The following is a 16840-nucleotide window of genomic DNA, read 5'->3' on the forward strand; positions in this document are numbered from 1 at the left end:
TGAACATTTCATTTGAATCATATCTATTAACTATTTCTTTTTTAAAACGTTGTCTGATTTATTTTATTATTTTATGTGTGTGAGTGTTTTGCCTGCATGTATATATGGGTACCACATTCATGTCCAGTGCCTTTGATGGTCAGAAGAGGGCCTCCAACCCCTGGAACTGGAGTTACAGACAGTTTTGAGCTATCATATGGGTGCTAAGAATCAATCCATGTCCTATGCAAGAGCAAAAAGGACTCTTAAGCATTGTCCCAACACTACAATTAATTGTGTCTTAGAAATTCAAAATACTTAAGAGAAAAACAAAGCAAAACGTGAGCCTAGCAATTTGGAGCAGCAGAGAACCAGTCCATGTATTTCTAAAACAAGGTAGGCACCTAAGTCTGAGCTTTGAACTAAAGGTTTTTTCACATCCTAACATCATGATGGAAACAGGAACATGTCCCAGACAAGTATGTTCCGGAGAAACTGGCCTCGTTAAGTCAGTCAAGACCCAGAATGGGAACGAAATAGAAGAGACTGATTCCCTGTTCAAACAGAGACTTTCCAGAGGGGAAGACGGAAGTTTTCAAACATTTGGTAGACTGACAGAGAATGGGGGCAAATGCAGGAACAAAGCTCTCTGCGCAGCATTCCTGATACATTGTTTGTTTTGTTCCTGTTATTGTTTGTTTTTTTGTTTGTTTGTTTGGTTGGTTGGTTTTTAAATAGTTAATTTTTCACTGGTTACTTTTAAAATCAAAAGGCGACATTATCAGTAAATGGGATCCTAAGAGCTTGATGTGTAAATATTTATATACAATATACATGCACTCATACTTACACCACACACGCGCGCACACACACACACACACACACACACACACACACACACACACACACGGACTCATATATCACATGGCAGTGTGTGTGGGGTGTTTCTTCTACAATGTAAATAATACTTTGATAGCACCAAATCTTTATCTAGCCTGCTTCTCCATACCCAAATATCTTTATCTAGCCTGCTTCTCCATACCCAAATATGGTTTTATTGGAAGTCCTAAGAAGTAAAAATCTACTTTAAGCTTTTTGTTCCCCACCCCCAAGGCATCATTTTTGTATAAAAAATATTGTATTGGTCAACAGTTCAATGCACAATCATGTCCAATTCATCTTCTAAGAATTATAATCCCAACCTTACAGAAACCCTTCACCTTGGAAATGGTATTGTTGTGGTTAGTACACTGATCTTTTTAAAAAGGTGGTCTAAAATACCTAAGATTTTCAACCAAGTACTTGATGTAAATATTTTCAAGTTAATTCTCAACTAGCCAGAAAGCCCCATTGAATAGAATCGCTTGTTCTCACACACTGTGATGATCTGTTTAGCTGTCCTGCCTTCCTATGCAGTAACACGAGCTCCCTCAAAACTCACAGGACCTATATTTGTAAACTCTACAGTCATTCTTACTTAGCCTCAAGAAACAAGTGCCTCTGCCATCAGATTTGCTTTACCTTTTAATAAGCAAGTGCAGAGAGTCTGTTATGCTCTCCATGAGCTTGATGACTTCAGGGTAGGTAAGGTCTGCACAAGAGTTGCCATTGATAGACACCACTTCATCCCCCTCACATAAGCCAGAGTCTGATGCTTTGCTCTGGCTTCGAATCTGGGTGGAGGAAAAAAAAGAGGCCATAGTTAGAATCACAGAACTGGTAGAAACTCCGTCATCTTCTCCGAGAGAGACGTAAAAAGGCCTGGAAATTGTGAACCAGACCCTGACTTTTACTTCAACTGCTAACCTGTAACTCCATCTTAAACACTCCTTGCCTCTTACCAAACACACACACACACACACACACACACACACACACACACACACACACACACATCATAACAACACCATTTAACTCATACCATTGAAAGGAAGAAAACAGGAACCAGAATAAAAGAAATAGAGAATGAGGAAGGGTGGGGAAAGACAATGGATATTTTTATTGATGCAGGAAGTGACCACAGGAGCTGGGAGCACTGACTGCAGAAAGAGATGTTGGAGATGGCATTTCAGACAGACAAACGCCGAAAACGCGCACCCCAGTACCCAAGGAGCATATGTGACTAGGATATTAAAGAGCAACTCCAAGGAAGGACGCCTTGTTAAAATGAACTCTTCAGCCAGCAGGCATGCTGGCGAATGCACTTCGGCCAGTTTGGTTCCACACAGATTATTCCAGGTCAGCTAGGGCTACCTAGACAGAAACCCAAAACAAAACAAAAACCCACCTACCAAAAATCAGACAGAAAAAAAAGTAGTCAGGACATATTATTAAGGTCAAATTTTAGCAAAAAGAAAAAATTATGACAATTAAAAATAATTTAAAAAACATAGAAATAACAGCCGTGCTATAGAAGGCCTGCACCACGTTCTGAATGTGTGGCTGAAAAACAACTGAACACATCTGTGGAAGGGATGCTGGACTATTAGCATAATGGCAGAGTGGGGGGCGGGGGCTAGCATCCATGACTCCACAGAACTGCATGTTAACCTCGGGCTGCCCTTTTAGGCCCACTTTCCAGCTCCCTTGTGCAGTGGCCTCTGGGGACCCACAGCCTGGACTCCCTCGCACTCTGGCTTGTAGTGGTTGGAGTTGGTCAACAGAAAGCACTGGTTAAGAATTCAAAGAGCGTGGGGAACAAGTCACAAGGGCTCACGGCCTCCCTCAGGGTCCGCTGTGCTTTGATTTGGCAATGGCTCTGCTCTTGGGTCTGGATAGTTCTAATTCTTGTCAGTCTGTCCCGTGGCCCTAACTTTTGTTATGTTCCAACAACACGCACTGTCAACTTGAGTCTCTAGGTCTAAAGGTATCCAGACCACGGAGTGTGAGGATGATTTCTGAATTCTGTACCCTTCACAGTCTAGTCTTAGTTAGAGGTGCCCTTTAACAACAATAAAACGTGAGAGTTTTAAGCAGTTCTTGAGCTTTCAGAGCAAGGTGAAAAACTGATTCTTGGATGATAAAAGTCGCCAACACAACAGCGATGTCTGACATCTAAGCACGCGTTCCTCGGGAAACACGCAGTCCATCACTGTGCTTATGCTTGTCAAGGGGAGCTTTTAACGGTGTCTGAGTAAGCCATTGCATCAGCATTGGAGTCATCGGCTTTCCTCGGTGCGTGCGTGCTACATTCCCAACCAACGGCTAAGACTGTGCTTCCCTGGCCTCCATGTTGGTCTGCAAAACAGAGCTGCTGTGCCCCCAAGAGCCACGGAAAGGCTGGGCCTGGTGGTGCACACCTGTAATCCCAGAACCCTGGAGTCTGAGGCAGAAGGATTCCAGTGAATGAGACTCTTCTCAAACAAACAAACAAACAAACAAACAAACAAAAACAGTTTCTTTGCCCTGATGATTTTCTGAAAGACCGATCTTTTTCTCTTTTGGTTGGTTTTGATTTTACCTTTTTGTTTGTTTTTCTTTCCTTTTTTTTTTGTGAGAAAGAAAGATAACATGAAGTTGGATCTGGGAGGAGTTGGGGGAGGGGAAAGAAGATGATCAAAATACATTGTATGAGAAGACAAGGACACCAAAGAGCAGAACAGAACAGAACAGGGTAAAAAGTAAACCAAGTAAAAACTTCAGTGTCAGAAGCAAAAAAAAAAAAAAAAAAAATGCATCCTGGTTAGCATAGAAACTCAAACAAATAAGATGGAGAAGGGTCCTAGAGAAAATGGCTAAAATGCATGATAAAGAAAAAAAATGGAGTAGATCAATGGTCAGTGCAGAGGCCTGGCAAGGGTGTTGATGAGGCTATCCCACTCCTGCCCTGCCCCCCACCTTCCAGTGTTCTGTGTATGCCACAGAGGCTGACAAGAAAGAGTCAGTTTCCCCAGGACTCACTCCTCACCAGGGAGTGCCAGCACAGCAGTACACCAGTAAGAAACTTATTTATTTGTTTAATTTATTCATTTATTATGAAACAGGGTCTCTTGTAGCCCAGGCTGGCCTTGAACTCCTGATCTCCCTGCCTCTGCCTCCTACGTGCTAAGATTCCAAGCCTGTGCTGAAAGTTGAATTTGGAACTGAGCTAAGGAAAGAGACATCCACTTGGGAGGCCCTCATTTGGTTGGTACTGGTCCGCTGGATGACATTGTTCTGCTTCCTCAGTTTCATGGCTGCGTATTGAGCCCTGGCCCCAGCTGAAATCCCAGGAACAGCCCGGCTCCTCACTTTCCTTATTAAGCCAAGTGTTGTCAATCCCGTGGGCAGCCAGTTCCTCCACACCCTTGAGGTCACTGCTGGAGGCCCTTCTAAACTCCACCCTTCCAGACCTGTCAAGAATTCTACATGGTATTTATTGGATAAAAAACTTTTCCTTTCGGATGGTTGGTTGGTTGTTCTTACCCGTAGGAACAAGTCACCATAAAAGTAAAACACATTCCTGGTAGCAATTTTGGACATATTCCTAGAACAGTAACTGACAGAAGAGAGGTCCTTAATCCAGCAGGCTGTGCGCTAAAGAATGGGCATACCGATGGGTTCCACGGGCAGAAACCATACAGCAATGCAGCAGCTATGCGGTGTGACGGAGCCGCCAATGCCGCCACACTGGTCGAAGACCCACAGCTACAAACATGGAATGGTATTCTTCACCTCTCCTTCTCCCCTGAGAATGTAAACGTCTTAGCTCTTTCAGAAAACACAGACAGACCAGAGCCTGTGCTGAATGTGTCCCTGGATATATATTTTTTTTTCATTGCATTAAATTATGAAAGCCTGCACAGAGATTTAAAATGATATAGGCAGATTCTTCTTTATAAAAGTTATACAGAATGTGAAAAAAGTGCTTTTTAAAGAGCTCATTTATAAAGCACATGTTAAGGGAAAAAATGCTCATGTGCCCCAGAGATGTGGCTCAGTGATACAGTACTTGCCTAGCATGCTTGTGGGCGTGGATTCTACCCATAGATAAGGTGAGGGAGCATGACTAAAATTTATAAAAGATTAACTTCATAGTCTCTTGAATTGGATTTGATAAGGAAAAAGCAGAAGCAGACACATTATTTGGGTTTTCCAAACCTCAATTCATATTTGTTAACTGGACACACAACCTATTACTAAATAATTCTTCATATTCTATGTTTTTATTCCTTTTCATTGAAAATAGATTTTTCCCCATATAATGTATTCTGATTGCAGTTTTCCTTCCTCCACTCAGCTCTTCCCAGATCACCCTACCTCCCCACCTACCTAACTCCACACCCTTTCTTTCTCTATCTCCTTAGAAAACAAACAGGCATCTAATAAAATAAAATAAAATAAAAATAAGAATAGGACAAAGTAAATAAACCAACAGGGGTGGTGGAAGAGCCAAAGAAAAAGCACAGGAAACACAGTCAGATGCAGACACACAGTCGCACCCACGGAAATGCCATAAAAAGACGAAAATCGGAAACTACACTATGTAAGTATAAGCAAAAGACCTGTAAGAGTATAAAGAAGCCAAACAAAATATTATGAGACAGAAAACACCCCAAAATACCACTGAGTTTGTTTTGTGTTGGCCATCCACTGCTGCCCTCAGGCTTGTATGCTCAGTGGGACTCCGTTAGTTTTTCCTTTGTGGGCAGTTATCAATTAGAGATAGCTGGGTTAGGATCGGGGCTTGTGTATGTACACTTCCCTCTCATATATATACAGTGTATATGTGTGTGCATGATGGTTCACATGTGTGGATGCATGTGTGTTTGCCCAAAAGACTTTTGTGTGGTAAAAATACAGTAAAAAAATTTCACTGAAAAATTTGCAGATTAGTAAAAGGGTATCAGTCCTTTTCTTGGTCTTCTTAGTTTTACATGATTCTAATAAACCTTGTTTATTTTAGAGAAAGTTGGAAGTGGTAGACAAACATGTACCCGTACATTACTGTGCTTAGTTGATTCTATGGACAAAGCCACAGGATAAGGGCCAAAATCTAAAAGCACATGAAACACTAGACTGTTTCACTGATGAGCAAAAGCACTGATTCACTCAATACGATTGGATGTCTCTGCAATACTCAAGTAAAATAGTGATTCTAAGTCATTCAAAATGTTTAGCTCATTTGTAGTGGATCAGCATGATGCAGAAGCCCATGTGCTTCTTCAATAAATGCTCATTTTGGAGATGCTACAGGAGAAGCTGGACAACCGGAAGGCGTGATTAGAGGCATGCACATGCAGGAGGAAGGGGCCCACTTTAGAAATTGAAGTTTTAATTCAGAGAATTGAGAAGGGATGCGCAGAACATTTCCTGAAGTAGAATTGGGATAAAAAGAGGAGCCATAACTTCTTCACAAAGCTGAGATAATGTCAGTCCCCAGCTACTGGACACACTGAGAGACAGGGGCAAAGGATAGCAACATGGCCAGAGCAGGGATGATGGGAACTTAACTATATCAATACCAACCATAGAAGACCTGGAGGTCTGTACAGACAGGCAGTGACGAGGAGGTCATGTGGCTGAGTTTACAACCAATGAGAAGGCAGAACAGAAAGCCTATAAAAAAGACAGGACACAGGAAGTAGCTCTCTTGCGGAGAGGAAAGACAGAGCAGCAGTGAAGAGTAAGGTTTTCAGCTCTCAGCTATTGCTCTGACCTCTTGGCTTTTAACTCTGCAATTGGCTCTGTGTTTCTTATTTAACAAGATGGTTACATCTACATTATCAGGAAGACCGAGCTCTGTAATGGGAGGGCTGGTCACACATTCATATTCCGACATATTGGTAAGTTAGGATTTAATCTAGGCCATCATCTGAATTCATTGTAACTAAAGTAGCCATGATCAAACGGAAATCTCAGGCACCATCAGCACTCCTGAAGATGACAAAGACTTCAAAAATACTCTGGTTTGTAGGTTCTAGCACTTGTAATATTAGAAATAAAAAATGAGAAACTTAAATTTTATTAATTTGCTTTAAAGTAACAGTAACATTTAGCATAAAATGCATTTTATGCACTCTGTAAGGCATGTTTTCTAAAATAGAGAGTTTTTTAGTAGTAATATTACTTTTCAGTTCTGTAAATTTCTTCCATCTCTGAGCTTAGTAGACAAGAGGCTGGCATTCTCATGTGTTTCTGCATGAGTCTGCTGTGTGTTGTTTGTGTTGGTTAAAGCATGTGAAGGAAATCAAGTCTCGGGCAGGCATAGAGTTGTAAGTGGAATACTTTTTAAAAAAGTTTTGGTTTGAACAGCAAATTTTATTGAACTGGTTTGTTTTGTTATTGGCAATTAACATGTTAAGAACAAGATACATTTCAGCGATGTCATTTGGGAATAAGGCTCTGCCATGTAGACACCCAGAGCTCATTCTTGGAGATATGAATTTCTGGGGACTGAACTGTAATGTGTTCTCCAGATTCACATGCTGAATTCCTAATTATCTGTTTTTGAAAATATATTTTTTCACATAATATATCCTGATTACAGTTCTCATACCCTCCTCCTATTTCCTCTCTACCTCCCTTCCCATCCAGATCCCCTCCCTTTCTGTCTGTCACTAGAAAACAAACAGGCTTCTCAGGGGTAATAAAAAAAATTCCCACTTGTTTGCACACTCAGGAATCCCGTAAAAATACTAAACAGGAAACTATAATATACACAAAGGACCTGTGAGTATTCGGCCCTAAACAGGATGCTGCCATCAAATCCCTCCCCACTGGGCTCAGGGAACCCATAAGATAATTTTTGGTAGTATGCTTTGATACCAAATTAAACTCAATAAATGATGGTTTCTAAAGTTTCAGTGTGGTATCTGATCCTGCTGTAATGAGCTTTCTTTATATCCTGTTGAATTAAAAGCCATTGGCCCATCTGAACACAGAGGCTCACATCTAGAATCCCAGGACTTGAGAGTTTGAGACTGGAGAACTTCCATGGGCTCCAGGTGAGCTGGGCCACACAGTAAGTACCTGGCCAGCCTGGGCTACAGTGTGAAGCTCTGTCTCATAATAAAAAATGAACAAAGAGAGGATACTAGTATGTTCACATTTGGATGGGTATTTTTTTTTCCATGTGTGGTTTTGGAATCCTGGTCATTTGGTAAGTATTCATTCATTACATGTTTTATTGATAATATAAATACTGACACATTTCCTTGTATAAGAACAAGACAAGGACTCTTGCTAATGTCATCAAGGATAAGTAGTTCCTGGTGGGGAAGCAGCCAGATATACAATGGCTTACAAGACTGTCTCAGAATCCTATTTTTCCCTTGAAAGATCAAAAATTGTCAGTTGTTTTTTCTTGAGTGATGGGCTTGATTTTCTTATTTTCTAGAAAATATCTACAAAATATGCAAATATAGATAATCATGATTTGTCAATTATTCTTAAAAAAATATAATGTCCTCAAACAAAATGAATAGCTCAGCTTTTTTTGTTGTTGTTGTTTTAGTTTGGTTTTGTTTTGGTTTGTTTTGGTTTTGGTTTTTTTCGAGACAAGGTTTCTCTGTGTAGCTTTGCGCCTTTCCTGGAACTCACTTGGTAGCCCAGGCTGGCCTTGAACTCACAAAGATCCGCCTGCCTCTGCCTCCCGAGTGCTGGGATTAAAGGCGTGCGCCACCACCGCCCGGCATGATAGCTCAGCTTTTAGTTCAAACAAATAGGCCAATTCCTCAAGGAAAATGTTCTGTGGCTCACTGATCATGCCATGTGCTTTGCCTACACTTTTCATTTTTCGATACAAAATACTGAAAAGATGTGCACTCATAATGAAATGCAAACACTCTAATGCCTGGCCCTGAGGAGGAGGATGACACCTGGTAAAGTTGGTTACCATTGCTTCAAATGATAAAAGTGCAAGTGTTTTTTTATACTCACTTTTACACCACCACAGCACAAATTGGAATATCATTAGAAAAGACAAGAAACAAACAATGTCTTAATATTATCAAAACCATTCTGGTGTAAAGCATCTCAGATCTTATCAGACAACTTTGGACCTTGCTTTGTAAGGTGTAAAGAGCTGGGATTCGAAGCGTCCTTGGCCTCTCAGATAACTGAGTTAAAGAGGAGGATGCCTCATCAAAAGGCAAGCCAAGAGCAAGCAGGACCCAGGATGACCCGAGGAAGCAAGACTCATAGAAACTGGCCAAGGATGCGTGCCTTGAAGAACTGTGTGATGGGACTGGAAGCATGGAGGGAGCACTAGCCCAGCATGTGTGCTGAGAGACAATGCCTAAAACCAACCATAAATACAGTCTAGAGGTCACTCTGGCCCTCTAGGGGGTTGGCATCTTTTGTAAAGAGGAGAAAAGGGGAGATCGTCACTGTCCTACAATGTCGTTTGCTTTGGAACAATGTTCTCTCTCATTCAGTTTCTGAAGACAGCTAGCAAAAATTCCATGAGAGCTGACATTGCCACTCAAAGACCATTGCATTTTCTGCAGTCTGAAGGAGATCTTGGACATAGTAGGCCTGCCACAAATACGCCCTGAATAAAGGACAAAAGGGATCATTAAATTGTATGCAAAGGCTGATCTTCTGTCCCCAGTCCCTGGGCTAACAGGCATTCTCAAAGCTACTACTTTCTATTTATTTCCCATCGTCATCTTTGGGTATGTATGGTATTATTATTAAAGCATTATGAGATCAATAAGAGACTCCCATGTATTTATGAAAAGGAAATGGTTCTACTGAACACCAGACAGCCAAAGTAAGTGCATTTTCCCTGTAGGGGCATCAGTCACACCCTGACTTAATAACAAACTACAGCTGTGCCTGCCTGGGGCTCCATTTACATTCACAGTTTGTGTGACTCCGCGAGAAGAAAAGTCACAGGGTAGCCAGTAAAACCTACAAACATCCACTCTGTATAGATCTGGCTGCCATTTGTGGAAATGAATACATACACAGAAACAGACTCAAGTGTTGGGTCAAAGGCATCACCACAGTTGCCAATGAGCTTGGCATGCCTGTTTGTCTTGGCAGGTCCAAGTGAGCAAGGCTGGGCAGTGAAGGAGACTTCCAAAGCAGGCACTTCCAGAAGAGAATCCAAGATCCTGCCAACTGACCTCTGTGCTCATGAGGCTGCACTGGCGATGAAGGTGAGAGCAGCCATGCTCCTTGTACAAGGAGCATGTGACAAGTTGTCCTATTTAGTCCCGAGCAAGGAAAGCCTGTGGGAATGTCATCATCCTGCCTAAAGGACCCTGGGCCATAGCCAGTCACGGAGAGCGTTGCAAAGGTGGACAAAAACCTTGGCTCCTCTTACCAGCCAGTCACAAATCTGCGAGGAATTTATAAGGGAAATGAAGTTGGAACACAAGCAGTTGCTTACATGTCTTCATTTGATTCATTAGTTAATCATACTAGTGGCTGAATAAACTATCTGTTCACAACACAATGGTGCTTCTGATCAATACAACAGTATCTAGAAGGATGCTCAAAACAGCTGTTGTGGGGGGAAGCTCACAGAGCGATTTTACAAATGACTAGGGAAAAACTCACATTGACTATTCAAAGTGGGGGTTGCACACCAGCATGCTGGGGGCAGCTTGTTAACAGACTCCCTGCACAATTCCTATACACACGAGGGGTTAAACCCGTACTGTACTCAAGGCTCACAAACCAGTGATAGTGGCTTAATGGTCGTTATCCTCCTGGGGCAGAGTATCTCAACACACAGAAGAGCAGTTTTGTTCTACTATTCTCCATAGGAACTGTATCCCAGAAGCAGGAGTTTGTGTACCTGCATTTTTAGTGAGCATTATGTGGTTTGTGGGTTTACTCTAAATATGAGCAACTATTGTGTTCCATAAAACACTCTAAGGGAAAATGTTGGGAGCCAACTCATGTGCGTGTGTGATTTTTTTTTTTTAAGATTTATTTATTTATTATGTATACAGCATTCTGCCTGCATGTGTCTTCTGAAGGCCAGAAGAGGGCGCCAGATCTCATTACAGATGGTTGTGAGCCACCATGTGGTTGCTGGGAACCGAACTCAGGACCTCTGGAAGAGCAGTCGGTGCTCTTTAACCACTGAGCCATCTCTCCAGCCCCTGTGTGTGATTTTTAAGAAGTGACTTTTTCCAAGAAACTATCTTGTTAACTTTATTCAATTGACTCTACTTTTCAAAGAACTAGAAGATGAATATATATAATCATTATTTTATGGGTTTCTTTGGCATGGCTCTTTAACTGTACAGCTTCTATTGTTCTAAAAACAAAGACGTTCCAAAGCCAAGACTCTGTGGATAAGAACTGGCAAGCAATGTGAGCTGGTATGCTGCTCAGGTCCAGCCTCCAACTGGAAAGACTGCATACAGTCTCGATTTTGAGCATGAGCAGGTTATGCATGCAAAGAGTGAGCCTTCAAAGCTGCTATGCACCGCCTCCATTCACACAAAGAGCCCACATACCATTTGATTATATTTGTGCCAAAAGCATAATGGAAAATAACAACACATCCAAATTCAAATTTACCATAACAAAACCCAAACAAATTATGTTTAGTATGTGTGTGCATGAGTGTGAATGCACACATGTATGTGGGGGTACCCACAGAGACCAGAGGGCAGTATCATGTCGATTGATCAGGAGTTATAGGGATGTGTGAGCCACCAGATATGGGAACTAGAATCCAAACTCTGGTCCTTTGATAAAGAAGTCAATGTTCCTAACTTCTGAGTCATTTCTCCAGCCCACAACTAAAGCTTTCATTCACAAAATGTGTCCTGATGAAAACAAAATATTTCATTTTTAAAACAGTACTATATTAACAGAGATGTAGACAGGACTTCAAGAAACAAACAAAAGATGTGGAAACATCTAGAGCTGGGAGTGTGGAAGGTCTCAGCATCCTAGCCCCTGAGATATGCCTGTGTCAGGCTCATGGATGTGCAGGGTTGCTGACTGATGTGGAGCAGAAGCATCCTTGGTTGCAGCCCCTGGTGAGCACAATAGGCAGGTGATTGTCCTCTGAGGCCATGAACTGTAGTCTCCAGGCTTTCCTGGGTAATGTAGAGAAGGCTAGAGCCTGGATCAAGGTCGAGGACCAATGAAAAGAAACCAGCCTGCTTCATAAAGTAGTTTGAACTCCACAGGAAACCACTAATGGTGTGATTGAAATACTTTTCCCTTCTCACTGCCCTCTGTCACAGTCTGAAGATCTGGGCAGAGCCCATCTTCCCTTCCTTAGCCACTTCAGAGCCTAATTAGTCTCATTTCCAGGTATTAAAAGGTCCAATTCAATCTGACACAGGACGCCCATTTCTCAGGCATCTCAAACATTCTCCCTAACTCAACCTTCCTTACTCATTGGTGCTGCTGGGGGCTCCCCGACAGGCAGTTTCTTATTGAGCTCTACCCTCTGACCCCCACAGCTGGCTTTGCAGGGTGCAGAGGGGCTGACAATGGGAGGAAGCTCAACCTAAGGTCCTTTGGTATACCTGGGTCTTGTTCCTATTCCTTCCTTGGCTATCTTCTGTGAGTTGCAAGGCATAGGCCACCTCTCCCGTAGGACATCATACCATTAGATTCTGAGGCAACCTGAAGACCTCCCATCCCAGTGTTTCCTGGTGCAGATGATTCATCCTCTGCAGCCTTCATGGTTCTTTCCCAGCTCCATCCTTCATGGTATACCCCTCTCTGCCTCATCTCTGCAACAGGTGACCTGAGCAGAGTCTCTCTAGCCTACCCATGGCCCGGGCAAACTCTGTACCCCTGATTCCCAAACAGCAGGGAGCAGATCTTTCTGCAATATCCTTTCAAACTTTCCTTTCAGCGGCTTCCCCCAGCAAGTGAGCAGAAGGCCCTACCCATCATCTATCTCACCAACTGGGAAAAATTCTGTATGCCCTAAAGAAATTCCCCTTGAATTTCTGGCTTCCTCACACTGGCTGCTAAAGGTCAAACCAGTTGACTGGCATATGCCATCTTTAGAACACAGAGGCAGGGCCAGGATTCTGTGAAACATGTGAACCTTTGGCTTTGGGAGTCCCCAAACTCAGGAGTGAACAGAAGAAGATTTTAGTGAAACAAAATGAAACTGAAATTAATGTACAACATTCTCAATGAGCAAGATCATGTGATAGGGCTTTCCACTTGGGCCCAGCTCTAACCTGACTCAGGAAGGCACAATTCCTGATTCTGGCTTTCTTTACAGTTTTAATATTCTATGGATCATTTTTGATACTCATTTTATTTTTCAAATATTGAATTAAATACTATTTTGTTAAGTCCTTGAAGTCCTGTCCATTGTAGAGAGCACAGGTCAATGCCTTCAGTTTGTTGTGATAACTGTGACAAGGGAACTTTCCCCCAAAGTTTTACTATGTTTAAATATGTAAAAACAAAACAAAACAAAACAAAACAAAAAAACAAGGTAAAATAAAGCACTCAGGATCACACTCCAGCAGTTTGAACCAGCTTGGCTAAGTAAATCGTGCTGAACCAGGTTTCCTTACTGCCTCTCAAGATTCGTTTCTCTGCCAGTCACGGCATTTGTAGGAACCCCACAGTGCACATCTCTTTTATTAGACTTTTTGTTAAAAGGAGGCAGAGGCAGACAGATCTCTGTGAGTTCAAGGCTGGCTAAGTCTGTATGATTTTCAGGACAGCCAGAACTACATAGTGAAACCTGTCTCAAAACAAACAGCCACAACCAAAACAACAACAACAAAAGTTTTCTGAATAATTTTTTTCCTGATTGAATTCTATTTCATATGTACATCTTGAGTGATACATACAGGATGAGGGATACTTCTTTGACTTAGTGAGAAAAGGAAGTGTGAGTAGAGATGCAGGGACTTTGGAAGAAAGGAAGAAGTGGGTTAGAAAGAGGAAATGGCACTCTAGTTGGCTGGAACTTTCTTTAGGGAGAAAGGTAGAGGTTCAGAGTTTCAAGTGAAATGCAGACAGTGAAAATTTAAATCCACCAGTGAGACTGGAAGCCACATCAATGAGTTATTTTTTATTGACAATAAAATAAAAATGTCATAAAAATTTTAAAGACTGGAAGGCATGAAAAGGCACCACTCTGAACTGTTGCATGATTCCCCTCCTCTGCGTGGATTCTGAGTCAGATTCTGTGCCTGTCCAGGGCTTGGCTCTGTTCATTTAACTATTGAGCAGAACTATAGAGATGGTTGGTTGCTCAGGCATTGTGAGCTCATGAACTGAATAAGGCACATTGTGTTTGCAACAAAAAGATTAATAGAACTGGGTACATTAGTGGTGAGCAAATAGCACAAAGGGACCTTACATTCTATCTTATCTTGGAATTCTTGTGGCTAGAAGTGCCAGATGGGAGTTGAAAATTCATAATTAATGAGAGGCTGAGAAACTGACGTGTGTAATCCACAAACTTGCAAACTCCCATTATATCACTTTGAGTGTGCTGTGATAGAAAGTCAGCCTAATGACATATTGCGACACCCACAGACCAGGGAATCACTCCGCAGAGAAGCTTGCAGTAGGTGGTAATTGACAGAGACCTGCGACTGGACATGGTGCAGAGAGTGAGGGACTCTGGAGCCCTAAATGAGGCGTCTTATCAAACCTTTCCCCTTAATGGCAAGGGAGCTATTTGGAAATGGAGCTAGGGAGATTCTAAGAGCCAGAAGAGATGGGTGACCCCAAGGAGATCATGTTTTCCAGACACAACAGCACTGATGCACACATGAACTCACAGGGACTGTGGTCGCACACACAAGACCTGCATGGCTTCAAACCAGACAGAGTCCTGGCACAGACGAGGGGAAGCTGACCGAAAAGTTATTCAATTGATAACTTCAGTGGAGTGACATTGGGTATATCAACCACATCCCAGAGCAGGCTATATGTTCAGGAGAAGCTGGCCAAAGTGAAATAGACTCCGTGTTTTTGTTTTTGTTTGGTCGTTGTTTTGTTTTTAAGGGAGAGAAAGAATATGAAGTAGGGTAGATAGGAGAGGAATCCAGGATGAGCTGGAGGAGAGAAAAGAATATGACCAAAATATTTGGTATAAAAAGTTTTAAAAATAACTTTAAAAAACTCAAAAATTCCTAATGTTTTATTGTATTTTGGTGTTGACATGCTTTTTAAAACATGTTTAAAATTACAAGCTATTTTGTGGTGATAGTGTTCACATAGCTTATAGTCATTATATTTACATAGCAGTTACTTTGATACAGACACATCTTAAATATTTTTATATGTGTGTGTTTTCATACTTGTATTATCTAATTTAATTTTTTACTTATGAGGTTGAGGCCACTGTTAACTCCATAGGGGAAAAAAGAAAGAAAGAAAGAAAAAGTAAACAATTTAGCTGCTTACGAATCAAACCAGATATAATTTAAATATCTTATACTTGTGTGTGTATATGTGTATATGTATGCTTATATGGGTGCACATGTGTGTGTATGTGTGTGCAGGTGCGTACACAGTGTGTACATATGGAGGCTACAGTTTAAAAAAAAAAAACCTTGGGCATTGTTCCTTAGGGACTATTCAACTTGTTATGACTGTTATTGAGACTATCATACACACACCCCAATTCCTATCCTACCCCTGTTCTACCACTTTCAACCTCCCAACTGTATGTGCTCTTTTCTTAAACTCTAGTCTAGTCCACTTACTGCTGTCACTATGGGCACAGGTTTAGGGCCACCTCCTGGAGCGTGGGTAGCCCTACAAGGGCCACATTCTTGAGAACTGATTTGCCCTCACTTAGCAGTCACCACTTGTCTTCATTTTTTCAAAGACAGGGTCTGATATAGCTCATGCGGCCTCTGATGCTCTCTCCCTGTGTCAGAGGCTGGACTTGAATTTCCTACTCTTCTGACTCTAGCTCCAACGTGCTGAGATTGTAGGTGTGTGCCACCACAGGCAACGTCCACCTTTTCTTGGTCCTCACTGGACAGTAATAGAATTTCTTCCTTATTATTAGATAAGTTCAAAGCAAATGTAATCAGCGAGTGCTTCTTATATAGGAAAAATGATCTTTATGTTAATTAGTTGCAGACTATATGGCATATTGTGATAGTTGAATGTGGTGGCAACATAAATATATTCAAGTATTTGCATAGGCATTAAATATCAGAATAAAAACATTTGATGAATTCAAGTAACCTGTATATAACAATTATATTTTTAATGGGAAAACCATACTATAATTTCTTTAGGCAAGAGTCCTAATCTTAAAAAGTGTTCATAAAACAAAGTTTAGTGATGTTGAGACCCCTCTGTTGCTATAAAACAACTTGGATTCAAATAAATCATGCTTACTCCATTTTCAAATGGATTTTTTGGCAGTGATCTTTCACAATAATGTAATCTCTGTAACTAATTCGTTTATACTTGCTAAGACATTTTAAAGTTCATATGTGGAGGCAAATAAAGAATCAAGGGTAGCTCCCACATATGAGCAGGAACATGGGACACTTGTCTTTCTGGGTCTGGATTACCTCATTCAAATTATTACTTCCAGATCCATGCATTTACCTTCAAATTTCATTTTTCTTTAATAGCTAAATAATATTCCATTGTCAAATGTACCACACTTTGACCAACGATTCATCCATTGATAGACATGTAGGATAAACAATGTACTTGTAGTAGAATATGGAGTCCCTTGGGAATATGCCCAGGAGTAGAATAGCTGGATCATATGGTAAACCTATTTCTAGGTTTCTGAGGAACCTCCACAGTGATTTCCACAGTGTCTGCACCAATTTGTACTCCTACCAACAGTGAGTGTTTCCCTTTCCCCACATCTACATCAGCATATGTCTTCATTTTATTATTTATCTTAGCCACTCCAACTGGGGTAAGAGGAAATTTTAAATTAGCTTTAATTTGCATTACCTAAGGATGTGAAATGTCTTTAAAAATATCTCTT

General features: G+C 41.4%; 1 protein-coding gene across 2 annotated transcripts in view; it reads right to left on the minus strand.

The window, feature by feature from the left end:
* Nucleotides 1-16840, minus strand: part of Synpo2 (synaptopodin 2) — a 156247-nt gene that overhangs the window by 40478 nt on the left and 98929 nt on the right. For both annotated transcript variants that reach the window (XM_036191077.1, XM_036191076.1), the window contains exon 2: nt 1501-1652. In XM_036191077.1, the coding sequence (XP_036046970.1) occupies nt 1501-1652 (152 nt within the window). The remainder of the gene's footprint in view (nt 1-1500; nt 1653-16840) is intronic.

This window comes from Onychomys torridus, chromosome 6, assembly GCF_903995425.1.
Source record: "Onychomys torridus chromosome 6, mOncTor1.1, whole genome shotgun sequence".
Taxonomy (NCBI): Eukaryota; Metazoa; Chordata; class Mammalia; order Rodentia; family Cricetidae; genus Onychomys; species Onychomys torridus.